The 10,754-nt window shown below is 44.2% G+C and overlaps 1 protein-coding gene across 3 annotated transcripts in view; it reads right to left on the bottom strand.

The window, feature by feature from the left end:
• Nucleotides 1-3,660: 3,660 nt before the first annotated feature.
• Nucleotides 3,661-10,754, bottom strand: part of LOC119295078 — a 7,895-nt gene continuing 801 nt past the window's right edge. Inside the window, exons 1-4 of one of the 3 annotated variants that reach the window (XM_037573407.1) lie at nucleotides 10,378-10,748; nucleotides 8,062-10,267; nucleotides 6,508-6,687; nucleotides 3,666-4,205 (exon numbers count right to left, since the gene is read on the bottom strand). In XM_037573407.1, coding sequence (XP_037429304.1) covers nucleotides 4,039-4,205; nucleotides 6,508-6,687; nucleotides 8,062-8,149 — 435 coding nt within the window. In that variant the 5' untranslated portion in view covers nucleotides 8,150-10,267; nucleotides 10,378-10,748 and the 3' untranslated portion in view covers nucleotides 3,666-4,038. Of the gene's footprint in view, nucleotides 4,206-6,507; nucleotides 6,688-8,061; nucleotides 10,268-10,377; nucleotides 10,749-10,754 lie in introns of those variants that run through there. The other 2 variants (XM_037573408.1, XM_037573405.1) reach the window with 2 other exon arrangements.

The raw sequence follows: 10,754 nt of genomic DNA, 5'->3' as shown, positions 1-10,754 counted from the left end.
ACGGCTTTCAAAGTTCAAGCGTGCGTGGTTCGGGCGCGTCTATTCCTCGCCCAGTCGTTCTATTCCACTCTCACAGGAGCTAACGCGCGCCTTGCTCGTATGTGGGCTGGACCCATTCCCGGTTTCGGCCGGTTTGCTTGTAGTGGAACAGTGACCGCGAGAAGCTCACCATGCTCCAGTTTTTTAGCTCATTTTTTATTTTTGTCAAAACCTTTGGTTGTAACGTTGATCAACCATGCAAATCGCACCTGCGCTGTGCAGATTCTGTAAGTGATGTCATCGGCGACTCTTTTTTTTCGAGGAAAGAGAAGTTTTATTTCAAAATAATAGGGTTACAATCTAGAGGCAACAATTCCTCGATACATGAAGGACATTTGTTCATCCAAACAGCCGTGCAAGACTCGGTACGACTGTAAACAGCCAACCGATCTGCTACACTATTTTGCTCTCTTCTAATTTTATGTGGAACAAACTCCCTCCCTTCTATAAAGGCCTTAATCTCGGCAGCTAAATGACTGTACGCCAACCGGGAAAGAGTATCACCAGTCAAGATAGAAAGAGCTTTAGACGAGTCAGATTGAACGAGGATGCCATACCTTGCATCAGTGTATGGATCTCTACTCCACCGCCTCATTACAGTTGAAATAAAATGGTAGGCCGCGAAAATCACTGAACCGTCACTCCTTCATAGTACCATGCCAGCAGTTGCCGTGCCATCATTAGACGAAAAAGATCCATCCACCGATAGGGCCGCCCATCCTACCGGCGGTGGTGGCCAAGGCAGTGGCGTTTTCGCAGGCGTCGCAGCTCGCCGAGCATCATCGTGAAATACCGGCAACATACACGCGCGTCGCGTATTTCCTAAATCATAGATTAAAAAGGCACGAATTTAGAATAGTGAACATAGGAAATGTTTAAATCATATTCATGAATTTTAAATATATTCACTTTGAAAAATATGTAAATAAATACTGAAAAGATTTCATGAATTGTTTCAAAATTTTCTTTGGATTTTTAAAATGATCATAATTTTTAAAGTGTTCTTGAAATTTAAAAAATCCATGGATTTATTTTTAAAAATTGTATTTTTTTAAAAAAAGTCATGGATTTTTTTTGGAAAAATGTTCACAAATTTTGAAAAGAAGAAAAACAGAAATCGGAAGGGAAAAAGGTATAAAATAACTAAGACCTATAGATTAGCAACACCGAAAGTCATGACAGCGACGACGACGACAACATGGCCGAAGGAAGCGGGGTGCTTGTGTTTATCTTTTTTTTACCTTTTCTTTTGAGCTACTGAGCTACACTGTAGCCCATTTCAAAGTTCACGTGCTCTTCGGCTGTGATGACCTTGGTATGGGTGGAAGGAACCCCACAGATTATGGGTAGGTTTTGGCAACCCTTACACGGAGGATGACCTCAACTTCTTTTATGCTTCAACCATCATTACAGTGGGTGACGGCACCAAAACGTCTTTCTGGGACTCCCCTTGGCTTCTCGGACACAAGCATAAGGATATTGCACCGCTAATTTTTGAGGTTTCGAAGAGAAAGAAATGGAAGGTGAGGGAGGCTCTCAAAGGCAATGCATGGATATTCAAAATCAACTTCAACACCGTCGTCTCTGGTGATCACATTCGGGAATTTTTCACTCTATGGATGCTTGTGAATGACGTCCACCTTGATGAGCAGCTCGACGATGACATTGTTTGGAAGCACTCGAACGATGGGATCTACACAGCGGCCACTGCATACAAGGCCCAGTTCCTTGGATAACTCTCTCCCCTATGGATCGCATGGTTTGGAAAGTTTGGGCTCCCCCGAAGGTAAAAAACTTCGCATGGTTGACCCTCCAAGATAGGGTCTGGACTGCCGATCGTCTGGAGAGACGAGTTTGGGCGAATTGTGGCCTCTTTCCTCTTTGCAAAAGAGAACAAGAAACTAGTGCACATCTCTTTTTTAAGTGCCGCTAGGCTATGGAGGTCAATCATCGCCAAGCTTGGCCTTGCTCACATGGACACCTCTGGCTGGCACATTGCCAACTCTGTCCACGAATGGTGGGACAAGCGAACTGGCAACCATGTCCCCAACTGAAGCGCCTCGGCTCTCTCACCATGCTTGTATCTTGGACCATTTGAAACGAGCGCAATGCCCGGGTGTTCCGGCACAAGTGCGGCCCTGCCTATCCTTCTTAGCATCATCATGGACGAGGCAAAGCTTTTGGTTACCGCGGGTGCTAAAAGACTAGGGACTATTAGCTTGCATGAGTAATCGCCGTGTTGTGCACGTAGGGTGTTATTGTAAAACTCTAAACTTTGTTCCTCTCTTATTTAATAGATGAGGCAAATCTTTTGTCTCCGTTTCAAAAAAAATGTTCAAGCATGCGTCCTATTTGGTTCGCTAGTCCTACAATACTAAAAAAATTGCTTTGCAAATGTGTATATATTCCAAGCACTTGTATTCCAAAAAAAACTATTCTTTGCTCGTCGCGAAGGATAGAACCTACAACGCTCAAGCAGCAAGGGTGAGCGGGTGGTCCAGCCCAACTACGACAACGGGCGCGCACAAGTTCCCACCTCACTTTACACCCCCTCCCCCCTCCCCGAGACCTTATCTCTCACCGCCCGGAGAAAAGAATGTTGAAGCTTGGTAATGATTTTGGTCGTCTCATTTGGTGGGATAAGAGCATCTACAGCCGGACATAGCAAATATAACCCCTTAAACGCCCGCGGACGTGCCTGATATTTTTCTTCTCATATGTCCGGTCACTTGCACGTGATTGGTGAAGATGAAGAGAAAGAAATAAAAGAATGAATAAAAAAAGAGAAAAGGTGGTCCGGTGTGGGGCCGCGTCCTACGTGACGGAATGCCCGGGCGCGCCCGCGAGCCCTCACATTCTCCCCATATTTGAGATGGATATGAGGGTTTGCGGACAGCCCGGGCGTATAGGCATGATATGAGAGATTCGGTTAGGTCACTTTTTTCTTCTCTCTCATGTCCGGTCACTGACCGGACGTGTCCGCGGGCGTATGAGGGATGGTTTGAGGCGTCCGGCTTTAGATGCTCTAAGAGGAGTAAGGTGGTAAATAGCTTTGAGCAGTGATGGCCAATTTGACCAAAGTGCCACGGTTGGCAGCGGTAATGAGTTTGTCAATGCCACCCACCATTTCTTGCAATCTCGTAGATTAGGAACTGCAAGCGAACCCCTCACAATCAATGAACCATGAGGCCATGAGGGGCAGCATCTGACTCCGTATAGGGAAGCTTGTGACCGTGGCCAGGAACCTCTCCATCGGAGGCAAGAGAAAAAGATTGGAGGAATTTAGCATGGATGTAGCGGAAGGACAAGAGACACATATTCGTGACAATGGTGGGACTATAAGAAAGCAAATGATTACAAAACTGGAGTCCCTCGGCCAAAGGGTGAAAGTTGGTCAAAGAACCGCATATGGTTGAGCTATACTTCATCAAAAGCTCGAACAATTTGCATGACGCGCCTTCATCATTGTGCAACAAACGTCAGTAGCGGGGCTAGGTATTTAGGAATAGAGGGCACATCAGTCTATTTACATTGGAATTGTACTAAGAAAAGAGTCTGAAGCCTCAACTCCTCTGTTATTTCTTTTCAATTTTAATGAGAACTAGTCCAATCTAGATTTGCCCTTACACGGATTTTTGAGATCCGATCACTACCTAATTTTTGGCGTGTTAATCTTCAACTGCCTGTTTTGTAGGTTTACCAATTCTTCCTCCTCCTCGTGCCTTCTCTCATCTGATCCAATATTTTTAGAGGAAGAGGGCAAAACGTCCCTGTTCCATTTCATTCAGAAACGAAATCAAGATGTCCAGGAACCAGTGCCAGTCATTACAGATGAAAGAGCACACGGCGGCCAGCAGACATGCTGCCACAGTAGACCAGCTACGTCGCAAGAGCTACGGCGACGCACAACTAAGTTCTAAAACAGAAAAACACAACTCCACATAGCTACGGGAACGAACTACCAACAGATTTTTGCATTACATTCTGTTGGAGTAGATTTCAGAAGGTGTCTCCACGCCTCAGCCAGGATCTGGCCACAACAGCAGAGGTGGGCTTCTCGCCTTCATCTCCAGCTCTTTCGCAGCCTACGCCAGTTTGTCCTTGGCACACCATGAGGAAAGGCATTCCCAAGTAGATAGATTCAGCGCAGTTTTCCGCCAAATAGCCTGCAAACCAGGCCAACAAGCAACATTGAAAACCATGTCATTGCGAGTTTTCCAGATTGCCCATAACCCAGCTGCATGAACAATGTTAATCGCAGTAAAGTTGTCTCCTCTGAGCCAATAGGAGGAGATGAACATCATATTAATGTCCCCACCGACTACACTTAAGACACAAATAGCTTTCCAGAACTCAATAGCAACAACACACGCGCTAAATAAACGGAAACAAGATTCTTGTTCGGAGAAAAACACACAAGTAGGGTCACCTACTTCCTGTCTTTTGCTCAGGTTGTCCCTGGTTAGCAGTTTATTGTTAACCAGAAGCCAAAGAAAAATCTAGATCCTAGAGGGAATCTTGATATTCCAAACAACAGGAGAGCTGACTGGCAGTACTCCCCTAAAATTAATAAATTTGCAGAAGGATTTAACTATGTACACCCCTTTAGAGTTCATATTCCAAATGGGGGTGTCCTCCTCGTCCTTGAACTAGATAGAATTAATAATAACCACAAAGTCATCTGCTCCTGAGTAAAACATCTTTTGAAAGTGAGCTTAAGGGTACTACCATCCCATATTTTATCAATGGTGGCATTATGCTCATTGGCTAAACTATATAGGTCCCAATATTGGGTAGCCAGGGTGGCATTCCCAAACCAGTGATCCTCCCAGAATCTCACCCTCTTGCCATTACCAATATTCCAAGAAAACCCAACTTTGGCAGCTTGTGCTGCCCAGAGTACCCCTTTCTAGAAAGGGGAGGCTCCAGTAGCAGAGCAAGCAAAGATGTTGCTATCCTGGGGGTTATATTTCGAATCAATAATACTTTTCCAGATCTTACCCTCAGAGTTATAGTACCTACTAATCCAAGAAGCTAACAAAGCTAGATTCATATCCCCAATATCAGTTATGCCAAACCCCCAAACTCTTTTCATGGTAATGGAGTTCCAAGCAGTCAAATGATATTTATGGTGGCCCTCATAGTCATCCCAGAAGCAATGAGCTAATTGGGAATTAATGAGTTTAATAGCCCACTTGGGAAATTTGATGAAACCCATAAGATAAGTAGGAATACTAGCTAAACAAGCTTGCACTAATATAAGTCTCTTTCCAAAGGAAAGAAGTCTCCCCTCCACCCAGCGGCTTTCTTGATGATCTTATCAATAGTAGGTTGTAGATCCTCTTTTCTAATCTTGCCAAAATGGAGGGGAGCACCCAAGTACTTAATAGGAAAAACACTAATTTTACATCCCAAGGATTGGGAAAATACCATAGCCCTATCTCTATCTATATTGATGGGGACTAGGTCACATTTGTGGAAATTAATTCTCATGCCAGAAATCTGCTCAAAACAGGAGCAAAGCCATTTAAGGTTTTTAGCATGGTCAAGATTATTGTCCAAGAAGAGTAGAGTATCATCAGCATATTGCATGCTAATGACTCCAACAGGGTTAGGAGGGAACACACCAGCAATTAGGTTTTCCTTAGCAACTTTGATTAAAATTCTAGTGAAGACCTCAGCTACTAAGTTAAACAACAAAGGAGAAACAGGGTCTCCTTGTCTAGCACCTTTGCCAGCTATGAAGTACTCACTGTCGGTGTCATTAATCCTGACCCCTACAGATCCATTGCAGAGCAGAGATTCAAACTTATACATCCATTTAGGACCAAATCCTCTCTTCCTCGGCATTTTTAATAGAAATTATCTACTAATATGTCATATGCTTTCTCATAATCTAATTTAAAGCAGAGTCCAGACATTTTGTTAATGGCCACTGCATGAACTACCTCATGAGCAACCACTGTGCTTTCCAGGATGAATCTTCCTTTAAGGAAAGCAGTCTGGTTTGGAGAAATTAGATTATTACAAACAGGGCCAAACCTATTGGTGGCACATTTAGCAAAAAAATTAAAGCTATAGTTAATCATGCTAAAGGCCTGAACCTATCTAGCTTAACAACATTAGGCTCTTTAGGCACTAGAGTAAGAAGAGAGAAGTTGAGTCTGAATAGATCAAGTTCTCCAGCTTCCCAATCTCTGAACAGAGCAAAAAGATTGTGCTCCATAAGATCCCGGTAATTTTGGTAGAAAAGAAAGGGAAAACCATCAGGACCAAGAGCTCCCTCAGCATAAGAGCCAAAGACATCAACTTTTATTTCCTCTTCAGAGAAAGTTGTTTCAAGTAAATTAAAATGTTCAGGGGATAACATACTATCTTGATCCCAAAAGTCATTTTTGAGATCAATGTCAATAGTAGGGACATAGCCAAATAGCTTTTTATAATAATCTACAACCATTTGAATGATACCTTTGGTGTCCTCCACAGGTCCTGAAGGGCTTTCCAGCATAGCAATCTGCTTCTTCCTCCTCTTCTGGTTAGCCACAACTTTGAAGTATCCGGTATTGTGCTCACCCTCCAGGATCTCTTTCTCCCTGGAACTTTGCCTTGCCTTGATCTCCTCCCTCCTCCAAATCTCATTTAAATCACCTGAAATAGTTTTCATCCTGTTCTTAGAGTTAGGCGATAAAGGCTTGGATTCAGCCAGAATATCTAAACAATTATATTCAGCCACCACAGACTGCTTGTTTCTGTTCTGGTCTGCCTCATAGTTAGCACACCAACCTTTAGCAGCCTTTCTAGTAGCCCTAATCTTAAATTCCCAAATATCTATGGCTTTGATGGCATTACATTTAGCATTCCAGGCTTTGTGGATAACATCATCAAAACCAGGAATTTCTAGCCACCATTTTTCAAATCTAAAAAATTAAGAGGTGTTTGGGAGCCTAGAGGAAGTGTTCAACACTAAAGGGGTGTGATCACTCCCCACTCTGGGTTGGGCTTTCATAGAAGCCCCAGGAAAAAGAACATCCGAATCAACAAAGACAAAAACACTATCTAAAGTGGCCATAACTAAGTTATCTTGGTTATTAGCCCAGGTAAATCTCCTCCCAGCATTCTTGAGCTCAGTGAGCCCAAATTTGTTGATACAATCATTGAAGAGATCAGCCCAATGCTGATTAATAATCCCAGTGTTTTTCTCACTAGTATCTCTGACTAAGTTGAAATCTCCCTACTAAAGTGGGGCCAGGCCAGTTAGAGAGAACACTATTAAGTTCATTTAAAAAATCAAGTTTACACTCATCATAAGCAGAACCATATACAGATATCAATCTCCATACAATATCATTATGCTTGAACTTCAAAACACAGGAAATGCAATAAGTGTATATGTCACACTGCAAAATATCAAAGTTGTCTTCTTTTACACCCACCAGGATACCTCCTGCAATGCCAACAGCAGGCAACCAATTCCAAACAATGCCACTTCTAGTATCAATAGCTTCTAGTCGTGGGATGGTGAAATCAGCCTTCTTAGTTTTAGATAAACAAATAAAATCAGGGCAGCAAGCTTTTATAAGTTCCTGCACTCTAATGTTTTTGGAAGATCCATTCATGCCTCTAATATTCTGGAAGGCACCTATCATAAAGCTTTTTTCTTAGGGTTCCTACACCTAGAATGACACTTTTTAGCCCTTTGATGGGATATCTCCATCCAAGGGATGTCTTCCCCCTCTCCCTCTGAATTATTTTTAGTGTAGGAGGAAGAATGCCTGCCAGTGTCATTTCTATTACTTAAGTAATCAGATCCATTGACATCAATGTCAGGAGGGAGAAACATGTCAGGATTGTCCTGATGAAATCTAGACAACCTCTCAAGCTCTATTTGCTTGATGGTCTCAACATTATTATTGCAATTAGTGGGATCATTTCCTATTTTTAAACCAGATAAATCAGCATTATGTAAGAGAACTTCATTGTCTAAACAAGCAAAGGAATTCTGGGAATTAACAGAAGCATTACCTCTAGCAATTTCCAGATTCTGCACTTTTTTGATCTCTTGAGCTTTACCTATAGTATTCTTACCATCTCTTTTGATCCTATTGCTCATCCTAGTGGCAACAACATGGCCCCACTTCCTTTTGTCAGGCCTATGGGCCTGAGGTCTGGGAACTGGGCAAGAGAGGGTGGTAGAAGCGGGAGCCAGGAGATTGGGACCAATGCCACTAGTGCCATTCACCTCAGCTTCAAACTGAACCAGAAGTCTGCTACCACAACCTTCATAGTTAGATTTTTTTTGCAGCCTCTAGATAGCTTTTGGTCAGAGGAGCACCTTGGCAGTTAGAAAGTAAATAAGTATCAAAGTGGGACTGCTAAATAGGGGTATGAGGTTGCAGATAGCTAGTTCTAGCTCTGGATCCACTTGGGGCAGGAGTGGTCTTTTTAGTAAGCAGATTACTAGCATCTTGATCCATCTCCTCCCCAAGTAGGTCATCATCACTATCATTATCAACATTACCATTCCTATCAGCACTCCCTTTCTCCTCAATACCATCAGCAGGACCAGAGGGCCCATCAGAAGGTCTGTGAGAGGGTGACTCAGCAGCTGCATCATCATCAACCTCAAAGGTGAGTAAATACAACTCCTGGTGGATTTCAATCAATCTGTCATTAGGAATCAGCTGAGGATCTCTAACAGCAACCTGAATTTTGACCACTTCATAGAAGCTCCTGAAGACCTCATGCCAGTAAACATTAACTATGATACCTAAAGAAGAAGCAATTTGAGCAATAACTGGCCATGTGCACCACACAGGTGGGATGCCAATGATATGATCCAAATTTCTTTAAGAGAGTCAAAAGCAGGCAGGTCACCATGCCAGTCTTTAAAAGAGATAGTGACTCCTTTCTTCTTCAGGTTGATGGATTTGAAAGTTGCTAGATCAGAAATCTTTTTGTTTGGGGGGAACCTAACCAGGTACTGAGTTTCATCATAGGTTCTAATCTGCCATGGCCAGTTGGTTTTCTACATTCCTGCAAAGCAGCTTTCTAACTCATCAGCACTAATTTCACCTTCTTCAATGACAACTAGCCCAACATTGCCAAAATTGAGCCAATCACCATCACTATTGTTTCCAACTTCAATATGAAAGAAGCCAATGCCATTGTTTGCACTCCCCCAAAATTGAGCAGCAGGGTAGGGTTCATGTCATTTGGGGCAAACATCCATATGGTGGCCTGGAGTTTTGCAGATGAAACGGACTTTTGGGATGGAGCACATGCCCACAAAGTCTCCAGGGAGGCCACAATTGTAGCATATAGTGCCATGTATTTAGGATCTACCATATACCCCTCAAAGTCTGTAGAAACTTGAACAACAACACTCTCATTAGACCCAGCAGTAGCAACATGTTGCTTTTTAGCACCAGCTCTGTTTTTCTTCTTGTTTTTCCCAGATCCAACCTAACTACTCCCACCAGAAGCACTCCCAGTACTAACAGGTTGCTGAGGCTGTTGGAACTGCGCTGGAAGGTTTTGTTGAGGCATATAGGGGAAGTGGAATTGCGGCTGTTGCATCCAGGGAGCCATTTGTGGGTATTGATAGTTGGTAGCTGGAAAGCCAGGGTACATTTGGTTCAACACTGGGTGAACCATGCTAGAGGTGCTGGCTCCAATTGGAACTATGAGAGGTTTGGAAAAGATCAACATAGGGGGCCATGCTGAGTAGGGGGGCAGGGATAGGAGCTCGAACTGGTGGAGCAGCCACTGTCTGAAGGATAGGCGGTCGCACAACATCATTGCGGCCACAACCACCTCCAACTCTACCTCCCCTAGGCCTTTGATTATGCCCAACACCAGCCATCTTCTTGACTGCCGCAGCAAAATAAATTTTTCCAGTTTTCTTCAACCAAAAATCACGAGAGAAACTGAACTGCTTGGGCTCGAACAGATGATCAGACGGACCAGCAGGAAAACAGTCAGCAACAGAGAATTCTCCAGATATGAAAAGATCACGCCGGACCCAAACTAAGTTTTGGCGCCGACGAACCCTAGCTGGATGGGGCTCGGGATTGCTATCGGGGAGGGGAATATATGCCTCCTGGCTGAAGGAAGCCCGAATCTCGCCAGCAGCAATGGCGAGGATCGATTGAGGGTGCATCGGACGGCTAGCTCGACTACAGAGACTAACGCCAGGGGCCCGCTCGCTCATCCTCCTCCTCTGCTCACCCTGCAAAGGGGATGAAACCACGAACGACAGTGGGGACACAGATCTCCGGTGCCTGGAGGCGCACCCAGTATGCAAGCTACAATAGAGATTGACTGAGGATCAAAGCATACCAGTGCCCGTAGAGCTCGTCGGCCTGGTGCTGGTCAAAACTCGACCCTGAACAACCTCCATCTCCTTCTCTAAATCCTGGATGTGGACACCGCCTCCTCTGCTGCCCAATCTAGGATCAATGCAGGGGAGATTGGCTGCCCAGGTGCGAAGATCCTTGCTCTCTCCAACTCCGTGGTCCTGGACATTGCTCGTAATGCCATATTCATCCGCGCAATCGCCACTTCTCGATTCGCTCTCTCTGCACTTCGCACCGCCCTCTCCCTGATGGCGAGGTCCGCCATGAGTTGCCGGATCTCCTAGTCTGATGCTCCGACGCCCGAGTACATCAATGGATCTCAGAATTAACGCAATAGCAGGGCCGTTGGAATCGCCAAAT

Source organism: Triticum dicoccoides, chromosome 4B (genome assembly GCF_002162155.2).
Source record: "Triticum dicoccoides isolate Atlit2015 ecotype Zavitan chromosome 4B, WEW_v2.0, whole genome shotgun sequence".
NCBI lineage: Eukaryota > Viridiplantae > Streptophyta > Magnoliopsida > Poales > Poaceae > Triticum > Triticum dicoccoides.
This window is presented reverse-complemented; position numbering and strand designations above follow the sequence as displayed.